At 37.1% G+C, this 17,652-nt stretch overlaps 1 protein-coding gene across 3 annotated transcripts in view; it reads right to left on the reverse strand.

Annotated features, from left to right (window-relative positions):
- The window catches only part of enpp1 (ectonucleotide pyrophosphatase/phosphodiesterase 1), a 36,215-nt gene extending 22,210 nt beyond the window's left edge, over positions 1 to 14,005 (reverse strand). Inside the window, exons 1-4 of one of the 3 annotated variants that reach the window (XM_008397515.2) lie at positions 13,921 to 14,005; positions 12,886 to 13,047; positions 8,679 to 8,751; positions 6,595 to 6,681 (exon numbers count right to left, since the gene is read on the reverse strand). In XM_008397515.2, the coding sequence (XP_008395737.1) occupies positions 6,595 to 6,681; positions 8,679 to 8,751; positions 12,886 to 13,026 (301 nt within the window). In that variant the 5' untranslated portion in view covers positions 13,027 to 13,047; positions 13,921 to 14,005. Of the gene's footprint in view, positions 1 to 6,594; positions 6,682 to 8,678; positions 8,752 to 12,885; positions 13,120 to 13,497; positions 13,561 to 13,920 lie in introns of those variants that run through there. The other 2 variants (XM_008397513.1, XM_008397514.2) reach the window with 2 other exon arrangements.
- Between the last annotated feature and the right edge of the window lie 3,647 nt (positions 14,006 to 17,652).

Here is a 17,652-nt window from a genome sequence, read left to right on the forward strand (position 1 = left end):
AATATTATTCTTTTCAGCACAATTTTCCCTTGATCATTACAAGTCATACTCTTGTAAATGGTAACACGTTAGAAATATTAGTTTTTAATAAAATTGTTGATGCCCCTTTTTCCAAGAAGGTGAAATTAGAGAATATAGAGAGACAGTTTCTTACACAGACCTGGTCCTAATAAAAGTGAGATTTGCCAAGTATTGTGGTCTTGCATCATTTAGATATTCAAATTAGTATCCATCTAAACCTTTCCAGACAACAGTTTGCCATGAAAAACCTTACAAGAGGTTGATTCTTTGGACAGAAAAGCCCCCAGAATACTGAAACCTCTCTAGGTGACAGTTTTTCTAATATTGGTTTCAAAGTAATAGTTGAGTTACGTGACGGCCTTTCCCCATTCACACTAAAAAGATATCTGGACTTAGAGGTACACAGAGGACACTGTGTTCTTCCAGAAAAGCTAGGGAAGCATTTCCAGTCAATCGTGTTTCTTTTAATCTGAGGAAATGTTGAGCAGAAACAGGCTTAACAAGCAGAGAACGGAAAAGAATGAGCGTTTCACGCCAGATTCTCCACCGGACGACTATGATTACAGATAATAAAAAACATCTGAATTTTCTTCAAGAACTAATTCCAGTAAATGGATGTTTTATCTCTAACTCCTAAAATAATGCAACTATTGAGCCCATGACGTTTATAGATCCTTTCAACTATTATTTATCCTTCACTGATCCACAAAAGACATCTTGTTTTCATTTAATAATTTACATAACTCAAACAAACTTTTTAAGCCAGTTTACAGGAAGAAGATGCCATTGAAATAGTTGAACTGGTGGTCACGCTATGTTCCAGTTTACACAAACACTCACAATCTGCTCTGAAACCTTCATTAATTTATAGCGTGTCAAAAATGGCTGACATCCAGGAAGCTGAACAATACAGCTTAGGTCACAAGTTTGGACAGACCTACTTCACAATAAAAGGATTAGGGTGTGTACGTTTTTGTCTGGCTCTCTCAGTTAAACAACTTTTTAGAAGGAATATCCTGCAGAATCATTGCTGTTTATAGTGTTTCCTTTTGGATTAGATTAACTTTGATGTCAACAAATGGCCATGGTCAATTAAATCCCACTTTGAGTTTATTGGCTGTTTTAGTGACAGCCAAAAGAATGACGTCACAGACATAAAATCCAAACTCTGCTGGCGAAACACCGGAAGGGGAAACCACTTTTCCGAAAGTATCTGCAGGTTAGTCATGTGAAACAATTTGTCAACATCATGCAGTGGCTACTTTTCCACTCCGGGATTAAAATCACTTTTTATTAAAACCTAAAAGGATTCAGAAAAAAAATGTTAATGATCCTTTTGAGGTCTAAATGCTGCAGTTTGATCAAATGCTCTTGTTAAATACTAAGTGTTAAAAATACATTTTATTTGGGATAGATCTTTGTGATGTCATTCCTCAGTATTGTAAGCATTAATCAGTAGTGGCTCTAAGCTGCTCTCACTTCCTCTGTTTGATGTTCACATCTGCTTTCAGCTTGCAGATGTTAACATTTCTTTGTTCCCATTGCTCCCTGTTTATACAAGTAACTCATGGTTTCCTTTTATCCCTGCAAGATTCTAGTCGTTGTCGTCGTTTTTGCATCAAAAGTTGAGAGTTTCCTATCCTGCAGCTACTTTAGATTTGGTCACTTTGTAATTCTAATAAAATGTATCAATTTTCTACTGTTTCTCATACTGAATCAGCCCCAACAGCTCTGACCTGCATTTCTCAACATTTATAGTTTTGCTGAGTTTGAGAGCCTGAGATTCTTTCTTGTAGCAGATAATCAGGAGCCTCTGTGAACACAGTCACCAGATTCTAACAGGTATATTTTCAGTACTTTAAATGATTTCCCATTACCCTAACGAACCGTGCCAAACTATTTTTATTTCATGATGATGGACTGAACAGTGACCTGTGAGATTTCACAATGTAAGTTTCCAGAGAAGATTTAAGCTTCTCTGGAAACTCATCCTTGACCTATTCCTTTGTTTTCAGGATCCTGTTTGTTCACTCATATATGAACCTCTGAGTCATTCACAGAACATCTGTTATTATACAGAGATTAAAGAACATGCAGAGGGACTCTGTTGACATCTAAGGTATATTGTTGTAATGTGTGTTTATTAAGGAAGAAAAATATACACCATGCTTTTTGTTTTTTGCACATCATTTGAAAAACTATTCTCTTTCACTTCAAAAACATGTAAAATTGTGTTGGTTTGTGTAAATAAAAAGATAAGGGTCTGAAATTATAATGAGAAAAATATGCAAAAGCTTTAAAGGTATAAGTATCTTTGCAAGGTCCGGTACAGCCAAATTCAATAAGCTGGAATATACATCCTGATGAGTCTTGATTGTCAGATTAAAGGTAGCTTTAAAAAAAAAAACACACATCAAACTCACATTTCTGTTTAAATTTGTTTTTTTCTATTAAATGTGTTTTTGTTATCAGTTAGCAAAAAAAAAAAAAATCATCATGATTAAGAGAAAAAAGTTGTCTAAACATAACTTTTTTGTGTACAAATGTGTTTTGCCTGTGTGTTTTCATTTAGCGAAAATAAAACCTGTATGAAATGTTGTCACTGTTGGTGAAATCTAAGAAAGAAGGTCGTTCCCACAGACAATGAGACACCAGACAGGATATTCGAGGTCTGCTCCCTCACAGTTTACGGACAACTAATACATTTGTCAAGTGCTTTGCTGACAGGACATGGAACAGTAGACTCTTATCATGCTGGTGAGAAGGCCCCTTCTCACCGCCTCGAGGTCAGCGTTGTGGTTTGGAGCGAACATAGGGAAGCAGTGTCCCAAGAGAATCAGTCACTGTGATCTTTAAATCCACTAGAAAATCCATGCTCAGCATTTTATACAACACACAGACTCCATCTATAGAGAAGACTGACTATTTTTCATGTCTTGTCATCTGTTTCCAAAACCAACATCCGGAAAGAAGTGTAAATGTAAAACGTAGGAGACGGCACGTAAACAAGAGTCTGCACGTGTGGAAAATCCGATCCGATTCTTTCCATATGGCTTTCAAGTTGGTGGGGCAGGGAAAGCGAGGGGAAAACCTATCACAGCAGAGGGAACACCCCACCCTAGAGGACTGCAGCCCACACTCACCGCTACTGCCCCAGAAAAGCAGGAGGGATGTTTTGGCGTGCCAGCGTGCAATGAAAAGCACATTGGTGCCGCGGACCACATTCAACCAGAGAGAGACTACGCTTCCGCAAAACATTCCTCTTTCACAAAAACGTGGTTACAGCAAGTTTAGTGTAGGATCCCAAACAGCAAGGCTGCTCAGGGGTTAATTTGAGACTGTCCCATGAGTGTTAACATTCACGTCTAGCTTCTCAGTAACCCGACCCACCTCACCTTCTTCCCTAACGTGTTGCGAGTTTCCCCCAGGGTCCAACGTGGGTCTTTCTCAGGAATAACCGTTTGTGCTTTTTTTCTCATAAATCTCACAGCAACTTTGATGCAACAAAATGCCATTCTGGACCATAAAAATATTACCAGCGCACTAAACAGAACCTGAATGCAGATTTCTCCAAAGGTAACGTGATCGATGGCGTCATGCAATCACTGGAAACGGATTCGATTCACAGTTGAGTCAACATTTAAACCCATGACTTAAGAAATGGAAAATCAGAAACATGCAGCTACCCGCACAAAGAATGTCAACAAAAGAAACAAAAGAGGAACAAAGACCGGTACAGAAACCTGAAACTACACAGAATCCTGGCATTAATATAAACACAGAGAAGTTGACATAATTAACCTTTTATGTGGTCAGCAATCTGCTTTGTGTGCACATTCTTCTTAATCCACCAATCTATATTTTGCTAATTGCTCATTTTCCTGGTGTAAAGGGCTCAGCACAGAGTCGCTTAAAGCGCAGATGGAAAGCATTAACAAAGATTTGCTTTGCCCACATCTTTATGCAAGACTTTTATTAAAGGGGCAGTATATATGTTTTCCAGCCACATAGAATCATTTTGTAGCATAATCAAGTCAATATGTCACCTTCAGTTGCTATAAAATGCTATGTATATCAATATGACTCAAAAGAAATTCAACTATGTAATTTCGCACCTTGAAATTGGGCATCTGTCTCTTTAAGAAGTCCTGCTCTTTCCAACACTTTTGAGGAAATCATCACAACATCGCTCCTCTATTAACCCTCTAACAACAAATTTTACCAGCATTGCACTGAGAAGTAAATCATATAACGAGCTCAGCAGATGCATAGCCCCAGCAGGTGTTTGCTAATTGCTGCTGGCTAGTCTGAGGGAACTGTTGCGGGGTTTCCAAGTTAAGTGGAAATTTGGAAACTGCAGCTCAGAGGAGGAGCTGAACCCATTTGTTTTGTACAGCTGAATGGCTGCTATGGAGATTAAAGGATTTCTCAAGCATGCATGAAAGAATCAAAGCAGAACTCCAGATGAGTTTTTGATGACGGAGCAAAACTATGGCACACATAATACTGCCCTACTAAAAATGGGGTTGTGTACCTTTATACCAAAAGCTCTACACAGAGTAGCACATAAAACAAAACAAAAGAAGAAATCGCTAAGTATTTAAAGCCTTTTCTTAAAGCAACCTCATTCCCCACATGAATGTTCAATTAGATTTAAGTTTAAGTCTTTCACAAAGCACTTTGGAGGAGGTTTTCTTGTAAAATCAGCTTTAACTTTACCTTATGTGTTGACTAGATACCCTGTTTCATCCACACCATGATGCTGTCACCACCATGCTTCACAGTTGGCATTAATATTTAAAATGAAATTTCAGATGGACACTTCCTTTGCATGAACTGCTTGGTTAGTAGTTTAGTATGTGCTCTCACCTGAGATTTTAAATAAACAAGTGTGTTTGCATCCAAATCAGGGTCAATCAGTTGAATCTAGGGTTAGTCTAGTGAATTTGTAAAAACATTTGAAGGATGATCAGAGGAAAACGTGAAGCACCTGATCTTAATCTGTACTATTTAGGCAAAGGATCTGAATAGTTATATGCAAGTAATTCATCACTTTATTTGAGAAATTTCCTCCTGTCATTATGGTGTACAGTGGACAGAAATGTGAGAAATTAAGTCATGTTGGAATCAAATTTAGGTTAGAAATACTCGATTGGAATAAGGTTGTTGTTGGGATCAAACTAAAAAGAGAAAAAATATATTCCTGGTTGGAAATCCCCAAACCATTTCTTTATGTAGCTGCTTCTGCCTTTGAAAAGTCTACCACAGGAGAGATGACAATAATTAGTGCCAAACATTTTTTTTATGTTTAAGTTCCTCACTGATTCTGCTGAAATGCAGTTATCTGGACTGTAGGTCATGTCTGAGTGTTGATATGAATCATTATTTAGAAATGCATCCATTTCTGCAAAACTCAGAAAATGGAAATGTCACTTTATGTTTGGGGAGTGTTGAAATGGTCTGAAACATTTGGACAAGAGAGAGGAAGTCAGAGATAAACGGTTAGTGATAGAAGAAAGTGTAATGACTTGAAAACAAACATGAGGGGCACTTATTTAAATTAGTTTACACAACTACGAAACAAATTGACAATTGGCAGTTTTGTCAATGCAACTGATCATATGGGATTTAAAAATAACAAAGCATGTCAGCTTAACAAAGTATATTTTCTTAAACTTTGATTTTTAGGTAGCTATTACATGTAATTCAAGGGTTTCTGAGCTGACTGACTTGAGTGGATCATGTGTACAGTTTGGAAGTGGGTCATGCTGCATGGTGGCCCTAATGTATCTCTTTTTCCTGACAATCGGAAGCCTTGTCTGTTTATTTTGGATGTTTTCCGCGTTCATGTGTGGATTTTGTCCCGTCGCTTTGGCCTTCTTCCACATGGCAACGAGAGGAACGTAACTGTCAACACTGAATTTGCTTTTTCTCTCTCTTGTCACTGCGTTTATGTTGTACTCTTCCTGTTCTATCAACTCCTCAAACATGAATAAAGAGGTACAAGAAATCAAAGAGAATATGAAGATAATGGATATCACCAGATCAGGGGTGGACAATATGAACTTTTATAGCAATATTTTGTGGTACTGTTGTGATAACAATAAAAAAATATTTTTATGTAACTGTATAGCTATGAATGCATGGTACAGCATGCTTATCATCATTAATGACCCCTACATATTTTAAATATATATATTTATGCATAGTGCCTTTACATCTAGTATACTTCACATATAGTGCTTTTAGAATTTCATTTTCCTCAGTAAATAAAATAAATAAACAGAAATGTTTTTTTTTATCTGAGAATAGAGTCAGGATACTCTACCCAACTACTCTCTTTTGGTTTAATCAACAATGTAACATTCCTAAAGATGATACTCCAGCTCTATTCATCTAGCATCTAGTATGATGCCTTTTTCCTGGAACGGTTGTTTGATTTTTTTTTAAATTAATAATATTTTGATTGTTTGAATCTCTGTCAGTAATGAGTTTACAAGAGAGACAGAGCAATCCCCATTGACTTGCTGCAGTGATGCTAACTGGCATGTCAGTGAACACAGTGTAGCTCACCTTCTTCGCTGTGATAGCGAGGAGAAGTTATTCTGGTATGGGGAGGTAGAGCAGCTGGTGACTCATATTCACCTGTTGTAAAGTGTGCTAAAAGGTACAGGGACAAGTCAAATATATGCATATCTTGTTAAATATTTCCTTTCACTGATTAAGTGTTAGTGAAAAGGAGGCTAACAGTAGCCTGAAGCTAAGCTAGCTAAGCCAATGTGTTAGGAATAACACTACAGTCTACTCACTTCTCTTGAAGGAAAATTGGGTTATAAACTGATACCCTTTATTTATTTATTTTTCATTATCTTTTTTCTCTTGACTTTCTTGAAAATGTAATATTACTATTTTTCTAGACACCGGGGTTATTACCACTGTCGTTCATATCTTCTACTGAACACTGCTGCCAACTGCTCAGCAAGGAAAGTCGCTATTGGCTGTCCTAAATATCACTGGATTGCCATCCAGTGATATTTAGATATTCATTACCTAATTTGCATATTTGGTCACGAGCGATCTGGACACTAGATGACAGATGGCAAGGTAAAAGTGTTTCAAAATCCTCATTTAGAACTACAAATACACTTTATGAAATTATTTATGAATTTATTACTCATTAAATAAATTCATAGATTTATTTAATGAATCATATTATGGTATCATTCATTAGTTATGATACCGAATGATGTCATCATGTGCCTCAGATATGATATGTGCACTTTTAATTGTTTTAGGTGAGAATAATTACAGGGGGTAATATTTCCGTCATACTAGAAATTGCATTTTTATTGCCTATTATAGGGAATTTTAAAAGGTATTTTATTTATTTTGTATAGTTAAGATATATCTCTTGGTTTTCCTTATTGTCAAAATTAAGAGTGCATATCTATTTTTTTAGATATGACTTACAAAAACACACAGGGCATGAAGGGGGTCTATACTGTCATGATAAAAAGTCATGACTGTATATATAGAAACAAAACACTGAGGTTTTGGGAGGAAATGATGATGTGTTCACAAGTGACACATCTGTATGAAAGCATTGCAGAGTACTACTTACACTGTTCCAGAAAACTAAACGGGTTCATTAACTTGCTCATTATGTTCTGATGGTCAACAGTATTGAAAGTAGCAATGAGATCCAACACCTTGAAAACAGTACCAGAATCCACAGTCATCCTTAAATCATTTAGCATTTCTGGTTTGCTATTCCTGAGATGGGTTTAAGCTAAGGCTTTTCTGAGCCACTTGAAACATAACACATTAGTTTAAAAACTGTTTAACTGGAACAGGTTGCCAAGCACAAGATGATTACCAATGAAGCTTTAACAGTTGCAACGCTCTTACAAATGCCATTTGCATGCATATGCATTGCAACTCCCCTGCAATGAGCAGGGGTGTCAAACTCATTTTCGTTTTGAGCCAAATCAAGATCATGAATGCTCTTAAAGGGCCGGTTGTGCCAGAATGTATTTATAAAACCTTTTCACAAACTGTTAAAATATCAATGAATTCATAAAATTAAATATTATTATTGAACATATGTTCAGTTCCTCCAGGATTTCGTGATTCTCTTTGTTATTTTTTGCAATAAAAGTAACAAGGAATTTGTTGTACTAATTTGGAAATATTTGTGATATCTGCACTTATGTATGACGGTAAATGTGACTTTTTATTACATGCTGTAAAGATCAACCTGACATCAGTCCAAGATTGAGGGAGGTGTTTAGTACAAGTTAGAACCTTTTTGGTAATTTTAGAACAACTTTGCAATAAACTCCCAATTATTAGTGCAAAATACTGCGGGGATTTGTTGATGTTGCGTGAATTTCCTCGATGATTCTCAAAAAACTGGAGGGACTGATTGATATGATTTGGCAGTAAACATATAAAAACTGCATTGATTTATTTTAACACATAATATTTAAGCACACTTAAAGTTTAGTCTGGAATCTAGAGGGTCGCATAAAAAGCTACAGCGGGCCAGATTTTGACACATGTGCCCTAGAAAATATATCCTCAAACAAAAAAATACAAAATTCTTCATAATCAACAGTGTAAAAAGTCAGAAAACTGGGTGTCTTTGTGAAACTTACCTTTGCTCTTAGAGCCATTTTTATGTAAAATCGTCACAGTCACAATGACGATCAGTAAGCACAGCAGTGCAACCTGAAGAAAGACAACAAGTTGCTGTTTAGGTCACCAGAGGACATGATTCATTAAGCAGCACACACAAAAACAACTTTAGAGGCTTCAAAATCAAAAGCCTGAAACAGTGACTGGCTCTCTTACTATTTTTGGCAAACGTAACAGCTACAGTTTTGAAAGTTTCCCCATAACACCTCCAAGGATATTTCTTGTTGTTGGTGCCAAAAAGCTACATTTTTACCAACCAATTCTTGTCTTTAAAAATAACTTTAATTGAAAATGTCCTAATCTGTTCATCCTAGAAATAAAGAAAAGTGTTTCAAATAAATAACTAAAACCACAAAACTAAGTTGACATCCGGTCCTGTGATTCATACATTGCTCAACTTTATGCTCTGAGGCTTGCCAGCTGTTTAATCTTCATCTGTTAAAAATGAGTGGACCAAGTGCTGCTGAGTTTTTATCTGCTGAGGGACAGCAGCTCTGGAGAGTGAGGGGTTTGTAATTAAATGGGCGTTTCAAAGAAAACACTCTGTTTATGGAGAGATGGGGGCGTTCTGCCATGTCTCACTGGCAGCAACGCCTAAAACAGACCCTCAGTGGTTCCTGTGGTTGTTTACTTACCCTGCAGTCTGAGACCGCTTGGCATCTTCTCCGTAGCCAGAATTAAATATTGTTTGTGAGAGGTTATATTTTGCTTTTTAACTTTGACCATCGTGCTATCACTTTGCTGGAAGCATTATTTTTAAATCACAACACACGGTGCAGTTTGCCGGAGCAACATTAAGCTATTGAAATTAAACATAGTTCAAGATAGAAATAAATTGTCATGAAATAGGTGAGGTTATTATAGACAATACTTTGATTATTGAGATGACCACCACGTATTTACCATTCCCGCAGAAAAAAACGCTAGTTTGTGGTTATTTCTTTTCTTTTACAAGTTAAGCAAAAAAAAAAAAAAAAAACACATTTCAAACTCATACTTCTTCACAGTTATTCTGCTGCAAGGCTGTCAAAAAGCAGGATTGGTGGAATTATCAACCACAAGAAATCCTCTTAGTGTGATTCACACTTGCAAATGTGGCATTCCTAGACAGTTATGATAATATGTTATGTGTATTTGGTGTCTGGTTGTTTTTCTTTTCTTTTTTTTAGGGAGAGGTGAGCAGACAGGATGCCTTGATTTGCTTTCGTGGGAGCGTAAAATGTAAGTAGCGTCTTTGTGGGAAGTAAAAGTGCAGTTTGTCCCATTCACACCTACAAGTCTGACTCTAAGTAGTACCTTTCTGCTTCAGTTCCTCAAAATTCTTCAGGTTAAGCTGTTATTGTAAAATGAACCCTAGATTGCCAGGTTAGAGTGACTTCTGAAGTTCACTCTGAAAGTGAACGTTACAGAATGAAAAACCTAGACTAAGGAATCCATTGTCTGCCGGTGTTGAACAAATTTTCCTCAAGTTGGGGCAAAAGGTTGGGAGGAAAATCCCCAGTTGCTCCTTTTCAAAGAGTAAAATTGTTACTGGTCCAAATACATGCATTGTCATGGAACGTTACACTGTCTAGACTCTGGTTACAGTACTAAGCAGACATCTGGAGTTTCTGTGGTTTGTAGCTCAGTCAGAAGGAAATAACTTAGGAAGATGTGTAAACAAATTAGTTCCATTGATAATTTACGCCTGAGATGGATTTTGGAATAAAAAAATATGTATTTACTTACGTATCTGTATGTTTTAACTGCATAAAAATAACATTAAAAAAACAACTTAACTTAAAGTTTTCAGTCATTTGTTTTTGCGCTTTAAAAAATAACAAACTATCGCAGATATTTGCCTCCACTTGGACTGGGCGTGGTTAGTCTATTTGCTTATTAATAAAGGAGGCTATTTTGAGAAACATTTGACTGTGGGAGTAAAAGGCTCTTTAAGGGTGATACAAAATAACATGGGTGGACTCTAATCCAGGTTAAAAAAATGACCCAGGAAGTGTGGCACATAGTTGGGTCTGTAAGCAGCATTTATAGTGTCAACATAAACCCACACAGACAACGTATGCAGTATGCATCTGACTGAATAACAGTATGGCATTTATGCACACTGGGATCTAAAACTTCAGTCTAAGATGTTATTTTGCATGATTTGCTGATAAATCAGTTCTTTAAAGTGTGATTTTGTGATTCTGAGTTACAAAAGAAAAAAACAGTGCACCAGGTTGCTGGCAGATGTAGTTTTGAACCCAATAGAGAATTAAGACATCATGTGTTCATAAGCAACACAATGCCTTGGGAAAGTCATGCTATGTTGTCACTTAAAGTTGGGGTGATTTAAATAAACCAAAACAAAACAGTGCCTAACTAGGAGGTGGAAGAGAAAGAGACATAATTTTCAATGCATTTTCCCAAATAAATATCTGAAAAGTGTGGTGTGCATTTGTACTTAGTCAAAAGCTGTTTGTAGAACCAACATTTTCTGTATTTACAGACAAGTGTTGCAGTGTGTCTCTGCCAGTTTCACACATATATAGATTGCAATGTGTCCTTCCTACTTTCAAAATATCTCAAGACAAGTCAGACTGTATGAGCAAAATCTGTAAGCTTTCATTTTCAAGACTTTTTATAGGTTTTCAATTGGATAAAGGTTTGGACTTTGACTGGGCCATTCCAGCATAGGCGTATACTTTGATCTAAACCATCGCATCACAACATTTTGGTTCTTCAGGATTGTCCCTTACTTACTAGCTCCATCCATCCTGCATCCCTTGTCCTGCTATAGAGAAGCATGCCCACAGCATGACATGACTACCACCATGTTCCACTGTGGGCAGGGTGTGTTCACAATAAACATGCTCTGCAGGTAAACTAAAATGTTTGATTTTAGTGTTACCAACACATTTCTAGATCAACTTTTTCCATTTTTGTGTTGTAAACTGAAGTCTCCAATATTCAAAGCCTGACATATAGTTTTATAATCCCCCTCTGCTTTAAACTTCTCTACAACTTGATCCCGGAGTTGTCTGCTGAGTTCGTTGGCCTTCGTGAAGCTGCTTGTTCCCTATTGTTGCCCAACAAACATGTGAAGCCTTCACAGAGCAGCTGTATTTATACTGACTTTACGTTACTCATAGGGGGATTCCACTTTATAATTATATGGACTTCTGTAGTTCATTGAGTGCACTGGTATTTATTTATGGGCATCAGGGAAAAGAGGACTGAAAGCTTAAGTAAAACACATCGCAGCCATTAGATTTTAATTTATGAGAAAGTGTTAAAAATGTTTTGTTGTGCTGCTACTTCACAATGACCTTTTTGACCCATCAAAAATGACTTTTTTGATGGGTCAAAAATCAAAAATGGCCACATAAACGATGCACATTTATGTGTGCATCAAAATTCACACATAAGTGTGTGAATTTTTACACATTTATGTGTGAAAATTCAAAGGATGTGAATGCCCTGAAATAAACCTGATTAAAAAAAATGTGATTCAAAGAACATGTTTAGCATCGACAGCCTGTAAAAGGGTAGATTTTAGCTTTGAAGAATTGAATGAACTGGAAAACAGCATTTTTCAAGGAAAATTGGCACAAAAAAAACACGAATAAACTACAAATAGAACAATTTAATTTCTCCGTCACTGCCCAGAGTGATTCCAGTGTTTTAAGTTCATGACTTTCTACGTGACCTAAACTGTGCTGTGAGGTCTGGTTCTGCTTTCCACAGAAACAACCGGCGGACACCTGTGGGGCCTTTCCTGGCCTCTGTCTCTTTGCAGTGGAGTGAAAACAGTTAGTTTCCACATTAGTCTCTGGCACCACTGACAGTCTCAGCTGTGACAGCTGTGGATTAATGACGGGCAAAGTAAACAGGGTGAAAATGCTGACATGAATGCCGTGGCTTTTGCACTTTATCGAGATTTCGCTGCCGTGCAAAAGACAGTTGTAGCAACTTAGCAATGACTAACCAATAAAACAATTGCAAAAAAAGTCTAAATTGAACTCTGGACTTGCAGTTTTAGTTTTTTTTTTTTTCAAAGAAGGCATTCAAACTTTAAAATCTAGTTATTGCAGATTCTTGGAAACAGGATACTCTTCTTTTTAGTTGTAAGTAATTGACGTGATGCCAGTTTTAAGTTTTTTTTTTTTTTTGAGCTCTAACACATACCCCAATAATGATTTTACAGCGGTGATTCCGCTGATCCCGCTTCTTCCGCTCTGCGCTGATCCTCTGGCTCTCCAGCTCGGACGTCCCGAATAAAGACGCCGCCTGCTCCGGTTGCCGCTCCTCTCCTTTGGTCCCCTCCATGCCGCTGAGCGCACTGACGTCCTGACAGTTTTCAAGGAGGGAATGAGATGCAGTTAAGAGTTTTTCACAGCAATGAAGCAGAATATGAACCCTCTGCTCCGGCATGCACAAAGGACCGCCTTTTTTTTTTTGACGTATTCTTGTGTGGTAAACCAGCAGGCGAACACATGTTGCAGGGTGTCACACAGACGTGTGTTTTTGACGTGAGAGAGCCACGCTACTTTTGCTCTCTTGTTTGATACAGCAACACTTTGAGCAAAGGCTGTCAACTTGCAAAATTAACGATTTACTTAGAACGTCACAGCAACATGTAATATTATGCTAAGAAAAATCTTTTGTTTTTTTTTTTAAATAATTGTCATAAGTATCAAAATGGTGTTTTTGAAAATTAAATCTTTGATTAGGCAAAACATTACCTGAAGATGGCAAATAAAAGTCGCTGGAAAGAAAATGAGGTAATTACTCATTTACCTCATTTGCAGATGTCGCCATCCGGTGGTCAACATAGATATTACAGACACGTGCTCAGAGCTTCAATCTGCAGCTGATTGTTTTTGTTGTCTGTAACTAAGGTATCACTTGAAATAATTTTTGTTGACATTTAAGATGTATTTCCCTTATTTATCAGAATCATCACAAAATTGTAAAATATATTTTCTTGATTTTAAAAATAATAATTTTAATGGAATTTTTTTAAAATGGAATTTCTCAATACTGTTTAAACTGTTATTAAATATCCACATGTCCAAACTTGTTGGAAAAGCCCACAGGTTGTGGGGTGTAACAGTTTATTATTGTGACCGCAAGATGGTGCTGTTGTAACATTTGTAACCAATAATGTTTACATCAATAAAAGCTGTATTATATTATAATACTGATCAAACTTCAATATACCTTCACCTCTGCAAGATTATCTGTGTCCTGTGAAGTGTTAATAGAAGCCACATGTTACTGGTACCTCTGACCTCTGACCTTTGTCTTGTTTTTACCCTTTCAAAGCTTAGAGTTCAGTCCTGCTGCTCTTTGTTTATCTTTGTTTCTGATTGAAAGAAAAACAGCGTTTGTGTACGTTTAAGTTTGAAGAGGGACTTTGTGTTTGCATTCTAGGTTTGGATACATATGAATGTCAGAGTGTATGTTGTTACAGAATATGTAACTATATCTCAAAGTTATGAGCAACATAAAACCACAGAGTGGTGTCAACAGATGCTGAGGCATGGGTTGTGCAGAGATAACCACATTTTTAGAGAGTCATCGGCTACAGACCTCCAAATGTCAGGTGACCTTCAGATTAGCTCAAGAACAGTACATGGAGATCTTCATGAGCTGAGTTTCCATGGTTGAGCAACTGCATCAGAGTCGTAAATCCGCAAATTAACTAGAAAGTGCTGGATGTAATCATGTCACTGGACTCCAGAGGACTGGAAATGTGTTCGCTGGAGAGACAAATCACGCATTTCTGTTTGGCAATTCAATAAATTGGTAGAATGACTGAAGATTTACATAAACACCAGACTATAAATGAGATGTCACTCAAATTCATATGTGTGTGCGTGTGCGCGCGCGCACGTGTGTGTGTGTGTAAAAGCAGACAAGCAAATGCTTCTGGCAATGGTGTCTGTGTATAATGCTTCTGGAAAAAGACAAATTCTTGTTAATATCGACATCCCTTGAGTTGATTTTGGGATAAACTTTATTTATTATAAATCTGAACGTGTTTCCGCAGCAACCCCTGCATGGAGGGAGCAGCAGGAATCATAATTTAGAGAGCATGAAGTGACAGTGTGGGACATATTGTATCTGACAGCAGTGCACCCACAGTTCTCCTCATATAAATGAGCTTGTGGAAGCGTGCTTGCAGCTGCAAAGCTTCTCAGCTCACTATAAAATTCTGCCACTAAAACCAGCTCTGCTTAAGAGTTCAGTCCAACCTTATGTTCCTCTTCTTATTTTTGGCTTCAGTGTCTAACTTAATTTAGCTCTACTTTCTCAGCTTTGCAGATATGCTGAAATTTATAAAAATGACACATGTTGCTCTTAGCGTTTAAAGCTGCACATTTTCTCTGCAACCAGAAAAGTAAATGTTGTGTTTTGTATATTATCAATCTTTTGAGAACTGACATTTTTATTTTTATTTTTTTTTAGAAAACATGTTGATTTTCATGCACGAGTGAAAACAAGACAACTGTTAAATCGGTAACAAGTGTGACTCATTCACAGACATTCATTAGAAGGACAAGTGCTCAAGAAGGACGAGCGTTCGCGAAGAAAAACAGATTCTGAGGGAAAGAACCAGTACCAAAGGAGTTTTGTCTGGTCACAGTGGCAGCTGGTGGTCATGCTGATGCTAACCACTCATTTCCTCCCATTCAACCGAGGCACGTTTTCTGCTGCCGTAAAAAGTAACTCCTAACAGCGACAGCAGGAGTCGAATTTATTTTAAAAAACTGGATTAATTGTATTTTTTCAGCATTTCAGCACAGAATTCTTTTTTTTGCTTTATCTTCGTTGTATTCAGTATCACTAAGTACAACAGTGTATGCTCTCATTGTCGGTGCATGTTTAATGCCAATAAAACGGCGCACACATGAGTCAAGTGCAGATTAAACCGTCACTGTCTGTGCTGCCTAGCGACGCTCAACTCAGAAAACATGAAGAAACCACAAATAACAGACGAAACCGCACATTTCTGAAGAACATCCGAGAAACCTTAATAAATAGAGGAACTGCAGCTTCCTACGGAAACTGTTAGAGGTATTAGATCCCTGCAGCTTAAGAGACTCTCTGGTCTTCTTTTGGTGTTCTTGATGAATTACAGCTGAGACAGATGGTATAGGAGGATGAATTAAGCCTGCACTCAATGAGTTATCATGCTCATCGTATGATCTTTTGCCACAGGGACATTGTATAAAAGGAGGTTCTGTCACCTATCTCCTTATAATCACTGAGGAGTTTGCATTTCCTGATGTTTTTGGTCACTAGCTTCTTACTCAGCTGCATCCAAGGCTCTCAGTGAAGAGAACTATAGTGACCAGATGTGCAGAAGCTAGTGTCCTGTAGTGAGAGTTAAATGTTACAAATCAGAGAAATGAGACAAGAATAGTCGGCTAAGAAACTCAAAACATCATTTTGGAGCAGCTGTTTTGAAATGTAAAATGTTATTGGATGTTTTCATTTGTCATCAGACAGAAAAAGTTAGAATGAGTTAGAATTGTCTCCGAAGGGTTAAGAGTCATTTCCTCTTAAAGATTGCAGAAAGATCACTTAGAATTAAAACGTGTTTTTCTTTTACTGTGGAAAAAAAAAAGATTAACAGTAAAAGTGGTCAGATTCAGGAAGCTTTTAACATTCTCATTACCGTTTGTCCGATAAGATGCAAAAACATTTCCCTAAAATGTTTACATCATCGAGTTGGAAGCAGAAAAACATGATTTGAAACAGCAAAAATGTGATTTTTCTGATTGCACAGTCATTTTTTTGCTCTAAAAAACAACCCATTAGCGCGATAACCATTTAGTTTTCAAGTGATGAAATTTCATTGCACTGCATTTAAAAGTGACTGTCACTAACATGACTAATCGCCTACAATAAATTTAGCATTCTAATTGTTGTTCACATTCATTCCTGAAGACCTCCTGGCTATCAGATTTATGCATGATTTATAAAAATAACCCCGGTGTTTCTCACGTCATCGATCCACTCTGAGCTAAATCAGTAACTAAAAGCCTGCGTCTGACCTTTTTCACTTTGGTTCTAAAAAGAGATATGCTGTCGGTGTTTATTGTAGAACTATGGGGGGATGTGGGGGGTCTGAGATAATTAATCATCATCAAGATACTTTTATGAATCTACATCAAATGTGTGCATAGTGATAGTGCAAAGGATGAAATTATGAGAGAGCATGCGCAACCGTTTAACAACACAACCGTTGTAGACATTTGTCTAAGAGACAAATGTCTCTTTGTCTCTTAGACAAATGTCTCTTTGTCTCTTAGACAAAGAGACATTTGTAAAACACAAGTGTAAAATATTCCATAGTCAATACAAATGGTGTAGATGAATTCATTCATGTTTTGACCAGTCTATTCAATTCCAAATTTAGAAAGTTAAAGGTTAAATTATGAAATTCGAAAATCAATACTGGGTCATGCACTATTCTGGGATAAAACTAGTCTAACACATGAAGATGGATTGTATTTTCCTTCTCTAATGTGGAAAATCAACCAAGACTGTATTTCCATGTACCAATATTTTTCTGTTTTTGTACACAAAAACCACAAGTTTTATTTAATACATAATGTTTAGTGACAATATAACTGATGGGAGGCTAACAACATTGAATTAGATCTAACTTAAGAAAACATTTTCTCTTAAATAATGCAAAAAATATCCTGAACCTTCAGTTCATGCTTGACTCAAACCAGGGAAAATCTATCCAGAACAAAACGTCCACAGGTCTGCAGCTCAGGGGTGGAGGTATTAAACCCACAACTTTTAACCAGTCAAGCTATTTATTTTCTGAATATCGCAAACATGTCATTTCCCCCCACAATAATCTTCATCCGGCAGAGCAGCACAGGTGTGGAGGGCTCACTGGGGCGTCGTGGCTATAATGAACAGGTTCAG

Source organism: Poecilia reticulata, linkage group LG21 (genome assembly GCF_000633615.1).
Source record: "Poecilia reticulata strain Guanapo linkage group LG21, Guppy_female_1.0+MT, whole genome shotgun sequence".
Taxonomy (NCBI): Eukaryota; Metazoa; Chordata; class Actinopteri; order Cyprinodontiformes; family Poeciliidae; genus Poecilia; species Poecilia reticulata.